The sequence below is a fragment of the Pantherophis guttatus genome, chromosome 1 (assembly GCF_059756535.1).
Source record: "Pantherophis guttatus breed Tessera chromosome 1, ASM5975653v1, whole genome shotgun sequence".
In the NCBI taxonomy this organism is placed as follows: domain Eukaryota; kingdom Metazoa; phylum Chordata; class Lepidosauria; order Squamata; family Colubridae; genus Pantherophis; species Pantherophis guttatus.
This window is the reverse complement of record NC_142063.1, coordinates 203,665,251-203,685,033: the sequence shown is the minus strand read 5'-3', so window position 1 is coordinate 203,685,033 and position 19,783 is coordinate 203,665,251. Positions and strand designations below refer to the sequence as shown.

The 19,783-nt window shown below is 39.6% G+C and overlaps 1 protein-coding gene across 1 annotated transcript in view; it reads left to right on the top strand.

Moving 5' to 3' along the window:
- The first annotated feature begins 10,919 nt into the window (after positions 1 to 10,919).
- Positions 10,920 to 19,783, top strand: part of FOXO1 (forkhead box O1) — a 48,304-nt gene continuing 39,440 nt past the window's right edge. The window contains exon 1 of the mRNA XM_034432245.3: positions 10,920 to 12,603. Coding sequence (XP_034288136.2) covers positions 12,031 to 12,603 — 573 coding nt within the window. The 5' untranslated portion in view covers positions 10,920 to 12,030. The remainder of the gene's footprint in view (positions 12,604 to 19,783) is intronic.

Sequence of the window (19,783 nt, the reverse complement as noted above, 5' to 3'; positions counted from 1 at the left end):
AAGTCTGATAGGATAAAATTGCAACATAAGCAATTATCTACTTGTCTTCCCTTCACATGCAAGGAGAACTGACAGTTAAAACGCAGAGAGAGCAAAGCTGACTAATTACAAAACTTGCTGGCTTTGTATATGTCACTCTGTATGTTAACAGACAAAAGCAGTGGCAAGAATGTGTACATTTTAAAGCATATGTACAGGGGTAGCCGAGTGCTGGTGGAACAGGGACCACAGTGAATGTAATGTAAAAGTTCCAGAAGGGAAATTTGGGAGAAATTACAAAACAACTGCTTTAATATGAGCATATGATACTTGAACTGAAGGTAAAATGAGAAAACACGAGGGAAAAGCTTATTAACCAAGATACAAATTGATGCTGAGTTTGCATGGATCTCTTGATTTTTTTTCAGCTTCATCCTTTATTTGTTGAAGTCAAGCATTTCATTGCTAGGCTGGAATGAGTGAAAATGCAGTAGCCCATTACTGCTACATTGTTTGTGAGCTCATTGGAAAAAGTTGTGCATGAACATTTGCAGAGTAATTTAGGGTATACTTATATACATTTCTTTCTATGTGTACCAGAGAATGCATGCACAAAATTGACATTTACTGTGTACATTCTCCTGTAGTCTGTGATACACAAGGAGCACACAACAAATTACAAACTTTACTGCAAATTCTGGAAAAAATGTTAATTTTGGCTTATATGTAAGTTCTATCTAGTCCTATGCAAAAGGTTTGAAATGTATTTATTCAAATATAAATTTTAATGTGATGTATACTTCATCCATCTCTAATTCCATGTGCAAGGTGCCAAGGACGGTTACAACAATGTGCTCACCAACAGAGCTGAGCTCACCAACAGTCTCAAAAAATAAAATTTGGGGGGACTAGAGCCCTCTGCTTTGTTTATCTTCAGCAATATGGATGTTCCAAAGCTGGCTACACCCACTTTTTCAGGCTGATGGCACCCCATGTGCCCACAAGGCTGAAAAGTGAGGCCCATCCTGAGGGAGCAGAGCTAAACCACATGTGTACAAGCTGATCTCTTTAGCCTGCATGTGAAATCTAAAACGTTGCCTTCAACCTCAGGAAACCTTCCAAAGTCATTATAAATGTGTAATTTTTAATGTGCCAGAAGTATTGGCTACGTGGCTGAAGATATTATATACATTTACACTTAATTTAAATATATAAGTCAAATTTAGTTTTTCTCTTCATTACCACAAGGAGTCTGATCCTCAAAGGCCAAGGATAGGCTTCAATCCAGAACAAACTGGTCATTCCTGGTCTGAATGAATAAAAGGCACCTTTGGCTATTACTTAAGGTTCTCCTACAGTAAAAAGATGAAAAAACCCTTGAGTCAAGCATGATTCTGGGCATTGTCTCGACATAAACATGTAATTTGATTTGCAATAATTTTGAAATGCTTGTCATTAATGCTTAACTTCCAGAGTATTTCTGCAACTTTAAAATTCTGGAATTTCCTTGCTTACCACCCAGGTGTAGCTCTGCTTATGTCTTTTAGCTGTGCCAAGATTGGTTGGGAATTGCTATTGGCCATGACACAAGTAATAATAATTCATAGCCATATTTAAATAAAGAGTTGGTTGTTACATTTCTGGAACCTCTCTCAATGTTATAGACTTTAAAAGTGTGTCAAATCTGATTAATCTCTGCAAGCAGACTAAGAACAGTGTTTGGAAGGATAGTTGGGGACCGATTGCAGCAACTTCATGCTTCTTAAAAGTGATTAGAACTGTGAGATCATTACATCATGATTTGTTGGATTATATACTGCAGAAAATGACAAGAAGTCAAGGAAGTAAACAGGGTTGTAAAACATTGAAAATGGATTTTTAAAAATGCTAATCCTTTTGCAAATCTGACCTGAGACTTTTTAAAATTAAAAATGAATTGGGGTGTAATGTGTCAAAATATATTATTTCCAGGTTATTATTCAAAGATTGAAATTATTCAATATACAAAGGTGCTCTGTACGATTAGACTCTTCCAGCATATTGCAATACAAAAATAAATAAAGGATGGATCTCAGAGGTGGTATGTGGGCAATACTATAATAGCTGTCCAGCACATCAAAACAGCAACATGATACTGAGAAAAATACATAGCTTTTTGTGCTGCATTTATTCTCAGGTACATTGCCCTTTGCATATGGGTAGACCCACATCATACAATCAATACTGAAACATGATCTACATTTACATCTTGTGACTAGTCCTGGCTTTTATTAAAACAGACGAGTTAGGGTGTGTTTTGTTTTGTTTTTTGTTAAAAGGAGGTTTATTTCATTTATGTATAAAATGTTTTACTTCATTTTAACTCAAGGTGATGAACAATACATGGAAAGTAATGAGCTCCAGCAATATTTCCAGAAATGTATTTTTAGGTGTTTTGATACTGCCAGATGGTAATGTCTTAATGATGGGGGAGTGAGGGTGATTGGATAACCAGGGGAATAGTAATAATTTAATATGCACTTTGAATCCCTACAACCAGGCTGCAAATCTCTACAATGTTTAATTGAAACAACATTCATAAAGTATGTATTTGTTACTGAAACGGATTATTCGGTTTAAGGTTGTATACAAAATGTGGTCCTGAATAGTCAGCAGTGACTTGTTAATTGCATCACGTTACTGATGCTCCTTTCCAGTTGAAGCAATTCTGACATGAAATGTTCCATCCATTCATTCATCCACAATATCAAACAGACCAAGGAAAGGCTAGGATTAAAATACGGTTCCTTTATGGTCCTCCTCCTTTAAAGACCAGACCTGAAACAGAGTTGCCTAACCAACCTGCAGAAAAGGGTTATGTCAGAGTTTTGAATGAGAAGCTGGAACTGCAGATAGCTCCAAGACCAAGACCTCCATGTACCCAAGAGCAGAGATACACAGGAGCACATTTCATTGAAATATAATTAAAATGACACCCCCTGCACCAAAGCCTGGAATTCAGCAGGTGTGACTCTTGCCTACATTTCTGCAGTTACCTTACAGGTAGACTTCAACTTGCGACCACAATTGAGCCCAAAATTTCTGTTGCCAAGTGAAACATTTGTTAAGTGGGTGTCGCCCCATTTTACAACCTTTCTTGCCACAGCTGCTAAGTGAATCACTGCAGTTGTTAAGTTAGTAACGCGGTTGTGAAGTGAATCAGGCTTCCCTGTTGACTTTGCTTGTCAGAAGGTCGCAAAAGGCATTCACATGACCCTGGGACATTGCAACCATCATAAATATCAGTCAGTTGCCAAGCATATGAATTTTGATCATGTGACCAGGGGGATGCTGCAACAGTTGTGCGAAAAATGGTCGTAAGTCACTTTTTTCAGTGCTGTTGTAACTTCAAACAGTCACTAAATGAACTGTTGTAAGTTTATTTACAATGTTGTAATTTTAAGATATCTTTAATATGCCAGTGTTCCTAGTAATGCACCCATTGAAAGCAGAACTCCAAGGCAGGTGTCACGGTTCCAAGTAATACCTGCAATGAAAGAAGACTCCGAGGCTAGAAGTTCCTCAAACTTCCATTTTATTAAAGATGTCATATTAACACATCTGGAAAAACCTGAATCTGAAAGCTTCCAGGTTTTCCCCACCCAAAATAAAGTCTAAATCCCTTCCCACATGTCCATCACATGGTCCAATCAATGCACCGTCCCAACTGGAGATGCCTCCCAGTCACGCCACTCCAGATGCAAGGCAGGATGTCCTTGACTCTCAAAGAAAAGAATGTTATTATGGCTAGATATCTCTCCAACTCCATATAATCCCCCGTCCCAGTTTCCCACAGCACTAAATGTGGCAGCCCTGGAGATCCAAAGTAAAAGATGGCTTCCAGGACTGACAATAGGTAGATTCCTCAAAGAATATATTTTTGTTTTGACGGATCAGCTGGTCTATCTACTTCCCTCCTCTCTTCCCCCTCTCAGGGCTTGTGGCAACTTTGAGGCAGCAAAAGATGGCTTCAGCCAGGTTCGCTTCAGAGTTGACATAATAATAATGTCCATGTTGGCCCTCTCATTGGGCAGTAAGGCAATTGCCTTACCCATTGGGGCAGGCACGGCAGTCTCCCAAGCTCCCTGGACATTCCTCTCTCCTGGACAGAATTGTGCTTCCCAGCAGCTCCTTGACTCCCTAACTAGTCTGATCTTAACCAAGCCAGTCATAGGCCCTGAATATTTAACTGTTTGTCTACAACAGCTCCATTGTCTGTTTTATCTTGGGGAAGAAAAGGATGCAGACATCTTTGCAAAACATGGCACACCTTTTGCCAAGTTTAGTTTGCCAATCATTGCTATTAAGAGATTTTAATGTCTTTTTCTATTGTTTTGGTTTTCTGATGGGAAAATGCTATGTTGGGGGAAGGGAAACAAAGCTTACCATAAGGATCAAGAGTCTATTCTTTAATATAGTAAGATAACATTGCAAAAAGGAATAGTTCTTCATAGAACTATTTTTTTTTTTGCGCTTCTTAATAATCAAAATGCTTTCATATGCATATTTTTTCTGAAGGAAATGAATCTGCGCTTTGTGTTGTGTATTTGGTGCACACCAGGAGTCTGCAAAGCAAGCAACTTGACCAGATGTATAGGTGCCTCTCTGGAAAAAAAAAAAGCACAGGAAGGAAGTGACAGCTTACTTCACCCTTAAGAAGCATTCTTTGGGGTTTTCTTTTCAGTCATTTCTATCAAGAAGTCAGACATTTCCCAATTTTGAAATGAATTTCTTAGCCAGGTTAAGTAAAATTTGGTGAAAATTTGCTGCAGCTTGCAGCATGATGATGCACGTTTATAGTTAAAGTTTTATAATTTCTTATAAAAGGGAAACAAAAGAGACTTTTCAACAAAATAATCATAAATATTTTATTCAATTAAAATATTCTAATGTTTGTTTCAGATATAATGCAAGCTGCCATGGCGAGATAGTATGTTATAAATAAAGCCAAGTTTCGTTGTTATTGTTCCCACCTGTAGGGAAAATTCAAAAGAAAAAAGAAAACAGGTGAAAGTGTGGAAAACTCCTGGACTGCATAGATTGGATTCTAGAAACTGTGCATTCCCCCACTTCTGGGAGAAAGTTACGGTATTTTTTACTGTAAGGACCTTCTCAGTCAGGGCTTCTGACTGGACCATAAAACAAATTTCTTTCTTCAACTACCACAGTCCTTTTGTTTCTTCCAAGTCTGGCAGTGTGAGACTTCCTGGGAATCAGGCTTGTTGTGGGGGCCTCTTCAGGTCACAACAGGCGAGTCTGTTCCTGCACATAACCAAGTCAGTTGTACTGCACCAGCCTGTTTTAAATATTTGCTATTGACTTTTTAAAAAATAATTAAGCATGATAATGAAATGATTATAATACATGAGATTTTCATGAGGGCATATTCATGTTAATTAAATCTAACCCCATTTAAAGCTATTCCTTCTTTCAGCATATATGTACGTGTGGCTATACACACACATGCTGTTTCTTGACATTGCTATTCGCTTCAAGCATGAAAACAAGGACTTAGTGTTCTTCTGGATAAACTTGTGTGTTTTCCTATATGGGAAATGGAACAATGGTTTAGACTTCTGGCAATACAACCTTTTGCACTTTTAATCTCTCCTGAGCTTGAGGAACTGACATCCTGCAGTGTATATAGCCTTCCAACTTTATGGTTGAAAATAAATACATTAGGCTCACTGTTCTAAACAAGCCGATATATAAATAAAGGAAACAAAGCATACAATTAACATTTCCACAAATCATAAACTCCTCGGATGGCTGTGTCAATACCTCTTTCTAAGCTTAATTGTTCCACAAGTTGTTGAGATACAGCTATGTTTGCTGCCAAAAGGTGGGTACCTTGGACCTTTTATTTATATTCTAGTGTACAATAGATTAAAATGCTGAATCTGGGGGGTGGGGGGAAAGTGGCCCCTGTATTTATGAGACAATGCTAGGAATAAAAAAAAAAAGTCATATTAACGCCACGTCATCCGCAAAGGCTTGCGTTTTATAGATCTCTTTTCTAATTTTTAGGCCTTTAATTTCCTCGTTATTTCTAATGTTCCGTAGCAAAACTTCCAGAGCCAAAATGAATAGTAGCGGTGACAAAGGGCAGCCTTGCCTTACACCTTTCTTAATTTGAAAAATTCTTGTCCTGTCACCATTTACTAGAATGCTCGCCCTCTGATTATCATAGATAGTTTTTATCATTTTTTCGAAGTTTTGCCCGAATCCCATTATTTTAATTTGCTTAGTCATAAAATTCCAGTTTAGATTATCGAATGCCTTTTGGGCATCCAAAAAAACTAAGGCCAGCTGCTTTTCTGGATGTTCTTCGTAGTACTCTAGAGTATCTAATACAATTCTCAAGTTGTCCCTAATTTGTCGTCCCGGGAGAAATCCATTTTGGTCTTTATGAATCCAATTATTTAATATTTTTTTGGTTCTTTCTGCCATTATACACATGAATAGTTTGTAATCAGTGTAATCAGTGTAATAGTTTGTAATCAGACCCATTAATATCTGGACAAAAAGTACTAGAGGAATTGGGCAAATACGGGGAGGTGGCAGGCTTTAAATTGAACAAATCTAAAACCAAAATACTTACTAAGAATGTAACTGAGATGCAGAAGAAAGAGATAGAAGAAACCTTGGGCTTACAAGTTGTTCCAAAAATAAAATACTTAGGAATTTGGCTAACCAAAAGGTGCTCATCTCTAAAAGAAGACAATTATACTCCATTAATTAATAAATTAAAACAAGATCTGGACAGATGGAAAAAGATCAAATTATCACTTATTGGCAAAATTGCGGCAATTAAGATGAGCATCCTCCCCAAGATCTTATTTTTATATCAAAATTTACCAGTAATTTTAAAGAAAATTTTTTTCTCAGAATTAAATAAGACCGTTAGGGAATTTGTTTGGGAGGGAAAAAAATCAAGGATCTCACTTAAAATTTTACAAGAAAAAAGGAATGTGGGAGGATTTGGACTTCCAAATTGGGAAATGTATTATAGAGCAGCAAAGCTGATATGGATAAAGGATTGGATCACCCTGGAGAATAAGAGAACCTTAGTGTTAGAAGGACACGACCTACAGAAAGGGTGGCATGCTTATCTATGGGACAAAGACAATAAAAAGAAAACCTATTTCCACAGGCATAAAATTAGAGACTCCCTAATACAAACGTGGGTGGGAATTAGGCAGAGATACTATTCAAAAGTCCCAAACTGGCTTTCCACGGCAGAGGCAATGATTTACCCCAACAGGTGGGGAATGGAGAAATTGTGCAGATACAAAGACATTGTCGATGGAGGGGGAAATATTAAATCTAATGAAGCCCTGAGAGACCAAGGTATAACTTTAGATTGGTGGACTTACCTGCAAATAAAATCAAGATACCAGAAAGATAAAGAAGAGTATGGCCTAGAATTAGGATATAATGGATTAGACAAAATTTTGATGGGACCAGGGAAAAAAGCGTTGGCCAAGCTGTATAACTATTTGTTAGAGGAAGACAGAGATGAGGATATAATTAGAAATCAATTGAGAGCATGGGAGAGAAATATTGGACACAGTTTGAATTTTAATGAATGGGAAGAAGCCTGGAATAAAAATTATAAATTAACTAGAGCAGCCACATATAAGGAAAATCACTACAAAATGCTTCATAGGTGGCATTTGGCACCTGCAAGATTAGCAAAGATGTTCCCCAATGCGCAGCCAAACTGTTGGAAATGTGGCCATGGCCATGGCACCTTCTTTCATACGTGGTGGACATGTCCCGAAGCAAAAAGGTTTTGGAGCAAAATTTGGAGATGGTTGAAAGACATACTTAAAGAAGACATTGATCTGAACCCAGAAATATTTCTCCTGGGAATGGTAAAGAAAGGATACGTAAAGGAAAAGGTCCACCTCCTAATACACATAACTACAGCTGCCAGACTAGCATATGCTCAATACTGGAAAAAGAAAGACCTACCACCAGATGACCTTATAATTAATAAAATATTAGAGTGTGCAGAGATAAGTAAATTAACTCATGAGATAAATGACGATGAAAATTCTGATTATGATACTGTGTGGGGAAGATGGTACGAATGGATAAATGGTAGAATTAAGGAAGAAACAAAAGGTGCAGAAATTAATTAGAAATGTATAGTATAACTGACACCAGACACTTATTCATGTATATATGTATAAACACTGCGAATCCGATGTTAAACAGAATTGTTATTATATTTTATTTGTGTATAAAAAAAAAATTAATAAAATTATATTATTAAAAAAAAAAAAAAAAAAAAAGTCAGCCTATGAAGGCAGTGTAGAAAATTCAGCAGGGACCTCATCTACTAACATTAGACAATCTCTTAGGAAGATCTTGGATTCAAGTTTGCTACATGGTAGGTCTGTTTGTTATAAGCTTCTCTACAGGTAGTCCTCATTTAGTGACTGCCTTGAACAGAAACATTTGAGGTTACGACAATGATGAAAAAAAAGTAACTTTGCAACCAATCTTTGCATTTATGACATTTTCAGATCTTTAAAGCAAAGGAAAGCTGAAATAAGATTGTAAGCACAGCAGCAGTTGCACTTAGCAATCTCTTACTTAATGATTGAGTTGCCAGTCCAAATTGGGGTCACTAAATGAGGACTACCAGGAATGGAGAAGCGAGTAGAGCTAGAATGTATTACAGAGCCTTGGCTCAACAAGCTCTGGGAAACAGATTTCAAGTTGTACACCAGCCACTACACCAAGGTCAGGAAATGGAGGAGGGATATACTGTGAGAATAAGATGTATTTTTCCTCTGAATCTGAAGTCACTATAAGTGATTTTTGTTAAAAGCCATAAGGTGGGAGTACTACTAGTATACTAGTCTATATAATATCCTGTAGGTTCCCTCCCTAAGAGCTTTGATTTCATTGCCAGGCTGGTGGTCCCCCAAAATTTGTTTACTGGGACTTAGATGAGTGTAGTGTACTTCTACTATTATTGCATCTCTAAATGATATTCATCTAATGCTCTTGACCATGGTATTATTTTGGACTATTTATTAAAGACTGGAGTTAGGAGGACACTGTTCTTTCTGAGTAGGTGGTGCCATTTGATGTTGGTGGGAGAGAGGAGTCTTCTGTTATATATTTGCATCCCCAGGCTGAGTAGAAGAGATGGTGAAAGTCTTGACCTGGAGCATGGATTTTGTGGCGACTTCTAGTTTCTATTGATACAGAACAGGTACTATGGATGATCCATTTGTAGGTCTTGATGGAGTTGCACTTCATTTGGAGGATCAACTCTACAATATGTGGATTCTTCTGGACTTCTGGCTCCTGCTAGAGCAGCAGATAGAAATGGTGGTGCACCATTTGCCATCTTTTCTAGATGAGAAGGTTCCAAACACAGGGAACCATGCTGTTATCAATTCCCGGTTAGGCTACTGCAATTTGTTGTACATGAAGTTGCCCTTGATGTTGTCCTGGAAGCTACAAAAGGCACTGAATGTGGCTCCCTAGTTTGTAACTAGCACTAACAAGTTTAGTAGCAGAATCATCTCCATCCTGTGGGAGCAGCACAGTTCACCAGTAAGCTTCTTGGCTCAACTCATGGTGGTGATGTCACCTCTAGCTCCTTTTATGGATTAGCTTCTTGCTACCTTTGAGGTGGTCTGCTTCAGGAAAAAACTGAATACAATATACATTATAATGGGAAGCAGCATCTAAGAGATTATGTGAGAGATCATGGTCTTTTTGATGCAGCCTCCTCATCTTGGAAGAGTTTGTCTACTCCAGTCAGAAAGCCACCTACCCTTAATAATACTCTGGTTGTATTAACTGCCCAGTTAATACTCCGGTTGCAAACAATGCTCTTCCACAGGGAAAACTCCCATTACAGGGAGAGTATGGAATTTATTTATAGATTTTAGTTGAATTATTGCATTACTGTTTTTAAATTATTATTATATTTATATCATAGGGCATTTTGAGTATTGTAAGTAGGTGGCATGCCAATGACCTGATTATTCATTAAAAAAAAAAAATCTGGAACTTCGTTCCCCCCCCCCTGCCTCCACCCCACATTTTTAGGAAATTAAATTGCCAAAGAAAGAGCGACTGGATTGAGAGGAAGGTGAATACTGAGGAAGGAGTAGTTGGAAGCAATTGATGAGATCTTCCAAAAGGCAGGAAGGCCTGGTTTGTACTGCGCATGTGATGGAGTTGAGTACTGTTTGTAAGCATAAATGAGTTTGGAGAGGCATGGTGAATGGGGTTGCTGTAAAGTTGGTTTAAGATGGGTTTTTTTTTAAGTCTTGTGCTTTTTAATATCTTTGCTTTACCACACTTTATTATTTTTGCTTTCCATGAGTTTATTCTGAGAGAGAACAGTGTGCTCAGTATATAATTTTTTTTGAAAAAAAAAAGGTCTTACATGGCCCTAGTCTTCGCATACATTACTCTTATTGTGCCTGAAGGTCTCTGCTGCACCCAAAGGCCTTCCTGCAAGATCCTACCCCAGATCGTGAGGATCTTAACTTGCTCAGCAGATTAATAAAGGGTCCCTCCTCCCCTTAGCCTCCCGTCTATCGCAGCGGATCTGAACAGTCTCCATTCTGCGAGTAAACAACCCACATTTAAGCCGGTCTTTAAACTTCTTTAAACGGTCTTTATGCTTTGCGTTGTGCTTCTTTCAGATAATAATATTATCTTATTATTTTCGCGTTCCCCTTTCATTCCAAAGCCCCGCCAAGGTCTACTGATGATCGGAACGCGTTTCTGGAGTTTTTAAACCGATCTAAAACGCGGCTTTCGATCTCCCTCACGGCGCTCGCCGCTCACACCCTCCACCCGCACATCCTGCCTGGCTCACCGCAGCCGCACCCCTCGCCCCCCCCTACGGCCTCTCCCGCGGGCACATGCCGTCGCTCCACGCGCGCGGGTGGCTCCATCCGAAGAGGAGCGGGGTCCCGAGGCGGGAAGGAACACGAGACGCTGGGTTGGCCCTGAGCGGCCGGAGGGGGGGCACTTCAAGAAGCCCCCACCACAACTCGCCGCGGGCAGCGCTTCCCCCCCTCTTTAGCTTGGACTGCGAAAGTCCAGCTGTGTTTGTGGTGGGGGGGCTTGGACTGCAAAAGTCCAGCCGTATTGTGTGTGTGTGGGCTTGGACTGCGAAAGTCCAGCTGTGTGGTGGAGGGCTTGGACTGCAAAAATCCAGCTGTGTGGTGGGGGGCTTGGACTGCGAAAGTCCAGCTGAGTGGTGGAGGGCTTGGACTGCAAAAATCCAGCTGTGTGGTGGGGGGCTTGGACTGCGAAAGTCCAGCTGAGTGGTGGGGGGCTTGGACTGCAAAAGTCCAGCTGTGTTGTGTGTGGGGGGGCTTGGACTGCGAAAGTCCATCTGTGTGTGTGGTGGGGGGCTTGGACTGCAAAAGTCCAGCTGTGTGTGGTGGTGGTGGTGGATTTGGACGGCGAAAATCCAGCTGTGTTGTGTGTGGGGGGGCTTGGACTGCGAAAGTCCAGCTGAGTGGTGGGGGATTTGGACGGCGAAAGTCCAGCTGTGTGTGGGGGGGGGACTTGTACTGCAAAAGTTCGTGTATGTGCTTGTGTGTGTGTGTGTGTGTGTAGGGTGGGGGAAATGCCCCGACGCGCTTCCCACCCCAGGGCAGAGGAGAGCGCCTCCCGCCTCCCGCCACCCAGGCGGGCAAAGCCTTAGGGGCGTTTCTTTCGGCCCTTTGGGCCGCCCCCTCGCGCTCGTCCCTTAGGCCCGGGCGGAGTGGGCGGCGCTGATGCTCGTTCCTCAGCCAGGACGTCGAGCTAACTGCGTGAGCCCTGCCCGCCTGTCGCCCAGCCAGCCAGCGAACGAGCGGCCGCCGCGGGACGGAGTTGGAGTTTGTCAAGTGGCGTCTGGCGCTCAACAGGAGGCCGCTGCCAGACGAGGAAGCCGCCCGCCCGGCTCAAGAAAGCTCGCTCTTCTCTCTCTCTCCCCCCACCGCCCCGCTCCGCTCCTCCTTCGCCTCCTTCGCCATGGCCGAGGCGCCTCACCCCGTGGAGACCGACCCTGATTTCCAGCCGCTGGCTCGCCCGAGGTCCTGCACTTGGCCTCTGCCCCGTCCGGAGCTCGCCCCGTCCAGTCCGGGACAGACGCCCACTGCAACTCCGGCGAGGGCCGCGTCTCCGTCCCGCTGCGGGCTGGTTACGGCCCTCGGCGCCTCCTCCTCTTCCTCCGCCGGCGGTGACCTGCTGAGTTTGCTGGAAGCGGGCGGAGGCGAAGGCTTCGAGGCGGGCAGCTCCGGAGCCGGAGACCTCGGAGTTTCAGGCGGTTGCCTTTGCGGGGAGTTCCCGTGCCTTCAGCACCCGCAGCAGCAGCAGCAGCAGCATGCAGGGCCCGCCGCTTTGGCCTCGGTGACGGGCCCTCGCAAGAGCAGCTCTTCCCGCCGCAACGCTTGGGGCAACTTGTCCTACGCGGACCTCATCACGAAGGCGATCGAAAGCGCCCCGGAGAAGCGGCTCACCCTCTCCCAGATCTACGAGTGGATGGTCAAGAACGTGCCGTACTTCAAGGACAAGGGAGACAGCAACAGCTCCGCCGGATGGAAGGTTAGCAGGCACCGGGATTTGTGGGGTTTGGGGTCGGTGGCATCGCTCCCCCGCCCGGCCAACTCCGGCCAACTTTGCTTTCGGCGTAGAGGAAATGTGGAAAGGCACAGACTCTGCCTTGCCGAGAGGTAACGTGAGGCCGGCGGAGGAGAGGAGGAGGGAAGTGGAAAGAGCCGAGCAATGTAGCTGCTCAAGACCCTTGTCGCTTCCTCCGCTTCCTGCCCCTGCAAATCTGCAGAGAGCCAGCGGGATAATCTCTACAGGTAGCCCTCGATTTACGATCACAACTGAGCCCAAAATGTATCTTGCTGAGGAATTGGTTAAGTGAGTTTTGCCCCATTTTACGACCACAGTCGTTAAGTGAATTACTGCAGTTGTTAAAAGTTAGTAATAGGGTTGTTAAGTGAATCTGGCTTCCCCATTGACTTGACTTGTCAGAAGGTCGCAAAGGGGGAAATCACATGACCCCAGGACACCGCAACCGTCATAATATGAACCAGTTGACAAGTGTCCGAATTTTGATCATGTGACCTTGGGGATGCTGCAATGGTCTTGAAAAATGGTCATAAGTCGCTTTTTTCAGTGCCGTTGTACCTTTGAATGGTCACCAAATGAACTACTGTAAGTCGAGGACTACCTCTAGTTGGCTCGTATACAGTCGCTTTTTCCCCTTCCTATTGATGCTGGGATGTCTAGGGGTGGGTTTTCGTGGACTTTTAGTTTCCCACTGTGTCCTCTTTCTTCTTGGTGTTCGCTGATGAAGAGCCGCTTGGGCAGTGTTAGGTTGAAGAAGGGTCTGCAGATCCTTTGGTCCTTTCCTGTCTTTGTCCCAGTTGCTATACATAACTCGCTAGACAGCTGGTTTCAAGCACAGCTGTGTCATTTCCTCTGGTATTTTTGAGAGGCCCTTGAGTGAACCAGGCACTTGAGCAGTTTTGCTTGACTAATGCAGCCTTTCTGAACTTGATGCTCTTTGAGTCTTTCACGCTCCCACACGATAGTCCAACACATCTGGAGGGTGTCAGGTTGGTTAAGGTTGGATTGAGGAGTAACTGGATATTACAGGTCTAGCTGTATTGCAACGTTGACTTATTTCTATATTGCTTCCACATTATACCAGATTTTCTTCGTTCTCTGAAATCTACCAGAATTCATAGCCATGGTCAGTTAATTCACGTTAAGCATCTATATCTGATAGCTTTGAGAAAGTACAAATTAGGAAAAACAAATACTGTATCTCAACAGTATAGTTTGGTGTTTTTTTTTAAAAGAAAGGTACTGCTACACTCATATTTTACTAATGTATCTTGGTGCAGATGTTACCTAATGGACGGAAATGACTAGTTGAAATGCTTGAGCTTTTGGGGGTTCCTTCCAGTTGGCAAGATATTACAGCTTACTAACATTTGAGAATTTCTCATGGGAGTGGATATGTTTTCTTGGCTCCTGAATTCTCACTAGCTATTTAAGTTCAGTAAAGTAGCGTACAAATATTATCTGAACACTTTCCAAAGGAAAAAATTGGAGTCGAGATTTTTTGGTAGAAGGAAAAGAACTAAATTATTAATATATTAAGGAGATATACTGTTAATTACAACAAATTCCCAATGTTGTAATGTGATAATTACTGGTAGAAAAAAGGACAAATGTATTGAGGGAGAGTGGTGGCAGTCTTCATCAAAGTTAGCCTTTTGGTGGTGTCCAGTATTGTCAATCCCAGAAGAACATTATGGAAATATATGAGCAGTGGAACTTGGTAGCAAGTCATTTGAGAAAAGAAATAGTTTGTTGGCTTTCCCATCTCCATTTCTGAGAAAAAACTAGTTAACAATAATCATTTGCTTAGCTAACATATTATTAAACAAAGCATGACCCCCAGATTTAAAGTTTAGTTTCATATTGTTAGCTTTAATTAATTCAATATTTCAATTCTAATAAATAGATCCCATAAATACAATGAACAGACCAATAGTTTTCATTTTCAGGAAAGGAAAATAGGAAACACACTGCAATGAAGTCACTGGCAATCCAGTAAAGTGCTCAAATGTTTACGGATTGTTGAGATTGAATGTTCAATAAGACACTATTTCCAGTTTCCTTTTGTATGGACGTAATTTCAAATATAATTGATCTCTGTTGTTTATGTAGACAGCTATAATTTGAGTATGTCACAAATACTGAACTTCTCTACAGAAATCTGCTATGTACTAATACAGTATGAAAGCAGGAAGTATTCCTGCCTTTAACTAGTTTAGAGAAAAAAAATGCTTTTCTTGGTGAAGTTTTTTTACCCAGGAAAATGTATGCTGATGAATATTTTTACATAGCATGGCTGTGCAAGGTTCTAGCTGCTGATGCCCACTGAATAGGCTAGTATAGGGTGAAAAATATGTACAATATTCAGTATTCTGTAACATGCATCTGTTGTATCTTATTCTCAGTGTCTAATTGCTTAAAAAGCCAATACAAATATTTGTGTGTGCCTCAATATTTGCATTATTTGGCAAGTACTTTTCCTTGAAATGCCCTTTTTATACAATTCTCTGGAGAGTACATTTGATAGTATATACAGTTTTAAAAATTGGAAATCAAGGACTACTGCATTCCGGTTTATACTAGAAAACTTCAACTTAATTTGGTTAAATTTATATCAAATAAATATATCCCTAGACACAAATAATTGTCTTGCATTTGATTGATTCAAAACTAAATGACACTTACACGTTTCATTACATTTCTATTCAGCAATTTTTAACATTCAAGTAAAATCTAGTTTTTATAAATCTTGGTAATATATTTACTTTGAAATAATTATACATGATAATAAAATACACCTGTCTTTCTTGAGTGCTGGTATAATGAGTGAGCCAGGCATTCCTGACTGTCCATGCTTTTAACCTCTTTAAGATGAAAAATGCTCTTACAATATATTACATTTTTTAGTTTTAAAACTTAAGACATTGCAAAAACAACTAATCAGACTACAGTTTGGCTTAGCAAAAGCTGCACCTTTCATCAGTTTGTTCATGTGCTGTCCGTATCCCTTGAATTATATAACAAAGTATAATAATTTGTATGGATAAAATTAGAGAAATCGGATATGGGCTGTAAGACTCCAGTGATCACTAGATGGCAGGAAAGAGACACAGAAAACTCCATTTTGTTTGCTCCCATCTAGTAATTGTCCTGGGTTTTGCAGGCCAGATCTGGTGACCCTAGAAAAAATAAACAGTAACAGTAACAGAGTTGGAAGGGACTTTGGAGGTCATCTAGTCCAACCCCTGCTCACGCAGGAAACCTGTACTAGGAATTCGAACCACCGAACTGCCAACCTTTCTGATCGACAAGCTCAGTGTCTTAGCCACTAAGCCACCAGCAACCTCTGTTGTAAAATCTGCATATAGATCACAGCCTACTGCTCACTGTGCTGCAGAAATGCTCTTTGAGTCATCTGAGATTTCTGTCAGTAGAAGCAGCCAGAAGTAGTTTTCAGTGATTTGCCCTTTTTTTTTTGCATTTCCAATCTGCTTTGAAGGCTTTAAAACAACATGGAAAATGGTGTGGTGAATTGTACAGAGAAGAGGAATTGCCAAAAGTACTATATAATTTTTCTGCTCACAGTGGCCTGCATAAAAATTTGTATTTAAAATTCTATATTTCCTTCAGTGTTTTTGGCGATATAACCTAATAAAGCTAATCCTCAATGATCTCTAATTGTTACCGTAATTCTGGAAAAAAAATATACAATTTTGTCCTTTGAGCACCAAGAAATTTGTGTGAATCAGTTTATTTGAATCTTAAAAAATGAACTGTAATCTGCCCAGGTTAAATGTCAGTAACAATTTGTTCCATTTTATAGAGAAACTGGTTTGGAAAGATGGTTTGCTATGATAGGATTAAAAGGAGATTTCTAGTATAGGATGTGGGTTTTTTGTCAGTGTTTTAGCTCTTCAAACAAGCTTGGAGATGTAGCTATTCACACTTCTCAATGCCCTCTGTTTGAACTGATGGATTTGTCAATTTGATTTTTGAATGTAAGTTTTACTCAAAAAGTAAATCAAGTAAAATAGATTTACTCATCTATACGTCGAAGTGATGATGTAGATTGCATTGTGCTCTATATTCATAAGTCAGTACAGACTGTTGATGACAAAATTACCTGTTACTGCTGGTGAAAATTATGTGAAATTTGTGTATTTGACTCAGTTTACTTGTTTTCTGGACTCAAAATTGAGGACAATGTTATAACCAGTAAAATAGGAGCTTCAGCATATCCATGTGAATTTGATATTCCATATTAGAAAGGAATATACAAACAAAGCAGCAATTCTTCTCAGTTTTAAGAAAAGAGATCATTTGTTTCCTGAGTGTTTTTACTTTTTCATTACTTAAAATACTACATTTGTTGCTAATGAAAACTGTGACTCTCCCATTCTTAAATGTTTCTTAAACTTTTGGGCAAAAGTTTGCAACTGGCTGTTTGGGGCTATAATCTCTGTAGCCAGGATAATCAGTGGTCAGAGATAACCTGAAGTTTAGAAATATCCAGGAATTAGAATTGTATCCTTAGGGGTCATTTTAGTAATTCTGAAAAGTGAAGAAGTATAGAAGTCGCTCTGCTTCTGAAGCACAAGAATAAGTCTCCACACCACAACCCAAAAGGATGAATACAGTTCTACTACACACCAGAGTAGATTTTTTAAAAGGAAGTTTTTAAAGAGATATGACTGGTATAACAATATACCATTATATAAAATATTTTCAAACAGTATACTAATTTTTGTTTGAAAACAACAAGAGTTTCATTGCACCTGCTTTCTGAAATAATAGGGTTGCCTCAAAAATTACCCTCATCTGGTTGTGACATCTGGTATAATTGTTCCAAGTTATACCGCGTGAACTAAAAAAGCCTATTCGGTTTTCTGATATTTCCATTTTTTAAAGTATTTAGGCTGAGCAGGAGAGAAAAGTCCCACTTTTTTCCAATTTTTTTGCAACTTGGAGAACTGGTGAAAAGGAAAATCAAGTTCAGTTGGACAGTGGAATTATTGTGAAGCTCCAATGTGCCTTTCAAGTGAAGTGAGAAATGAATTCTGAATTATCTGTATTTGTCTGAGGCACAGACATAAGAAAGTATACAACTGATAATTTCTTTGTCTGCAGCTCGGATTTCCTGGTTTCATTTGACACTTTGATAATCTCTCATTAGAGTGGAAAAAATGACAGCCTCTGATAGGAAACAGTGTAGAAACTCAGGACCTCTCAGTGATGTGCTAACAATGTTTCCTCCTCATTCTGTTTTCAAAAAGTAAAAAACAGCTTGTATTTCTTTAAATCCCAGTCATCCTATGTTGCAAAATTATATTTTTCCTTTAAAATGCCTTGCATATGCTTCCTATGTTGGAAAAATGGAAATCACTGGTCCGGTATATAATATTGAAAATACTATTTTTGCATTATTGGTTCATACATGCAACACAAGTTTATCAGACTGTCTGTGTATTATGCTTGCATGGATGTATGCTGGTATTTCAGGTGGTGCTCACAGTCAAATTTTCTAGTTCAGGTGGAAACTGAAATTCTTAATGTCTCGCAACAACTCCTCATTAATAAAATATTAATGAAATATTAAATAAAATATTTAAGAATCTATTTATCTGTTTAATCTGCAGGATCATTGCAATGCTAAACATAAGTTTTATAATGAAATGGTGACAATGTGCTTATTCCTGAATAGACTTCGCTGCAGAAAAAATGCTGGTTTGTGATGTTAATTCAAAGCCCACTAATAGGAAGGTTCACAGAAGAAGAAAAAAACTGCTATATTTAGAGCATCTTAAATTCTTATTTGTAAATAAATCATTGGATGTTACTTGTTTATTTAAATGATTTATGTAGCCACCTATGTTGGGACTGTGACACTGCACTTTTACTGATTAAATTAAATGAGAAAAATATGTCAGTTTTACCCATATAAGTCATTTGCATGAAAAATGCTGAGTTTCAGGGCTTTCCTCTTTGGCAAATTGATTGGTTTTTTTATGCTGCCACCCCCCATAGGAATAACAAAACATCTGGCATCCTTTTACCTGCATAATATGCCTTGCTATCCACTTTGCAAGCTTATAAAAGACATGTGAATTTCCAGCACTTCATATCTGGGAAACTGCTTTTAATATCAAAAATAGCTTTGCTTTTTTTTTTTTTACTTTGATACACTATTTGCATTGTTTTAATTATATTATTATACTGTATTGTATACTCTACTACTATACTTATAGTAATCATACTAATACTACATTATATTTTAAAATTTTTATGTTGCCCATCTCACTGATGCAGCGACTTTGGGTGGCTTACAGTTTATTATGACTTTATATACATAATCTAATACCTTTCTAATGTTATTTTATATGTCTTTGCCCAATAAGATACTGTTGCTTGGGATAACACAATTAACTATAAAATCATAAAATATTTATTCAGTAGAAACTATTTTGAACTTTTTCAGGGTAATTCAGGCACTTTTTTCTACATATATTTTCTTAAAAATAGACAGTTAAAGATTTGTATTTCTGCATATGAAATCACTTTTTATCTGGAAATCAGTGGGCCTTGGCTGATGTCAAAAAAACTTAAGTTGGACTGCATTTGATTAGTACTTTATTGGGAAGTCACTACAAAAGAGCAGGCCTATAAGAGGCTGGGAAATTAAAAAAATAAGATAAAGCAGTGACAACCACTTCTGTAATGCTGCCAAGAAAACTATAGGGATGTGCCACACACATCATGAGCAGTTGAGCTCAACTTGACTTCACTTATAAGTTTAAGAATGAGGATGTGGATTTGATTTTGAAACCTGTCTATTGTACAATTTTACAATTATATTGTTTTTTCTCCTTTGTTTCCAATGTAAGTAATAATAATTTATTAAATTCATACGCCACCCAACTCCCAGTGACCCTGTTATTTCCCAGCTTTCATTATTTTTTCTGCATGTATTGTTTCCTGCCCCAATGGTAGAAAAAAATCTTGAGCAATCCTTTTCTACTCTGTGGTCCTATTTGTTACATTTTCCCACATTTTACTAGAGAAGTGGCAAGAAAACTGTACTTGCATGTCTAAATGCTAATTGAGGACACGTGTAATTTTGACACCTGCCCAATGTACAGCTTAAAGA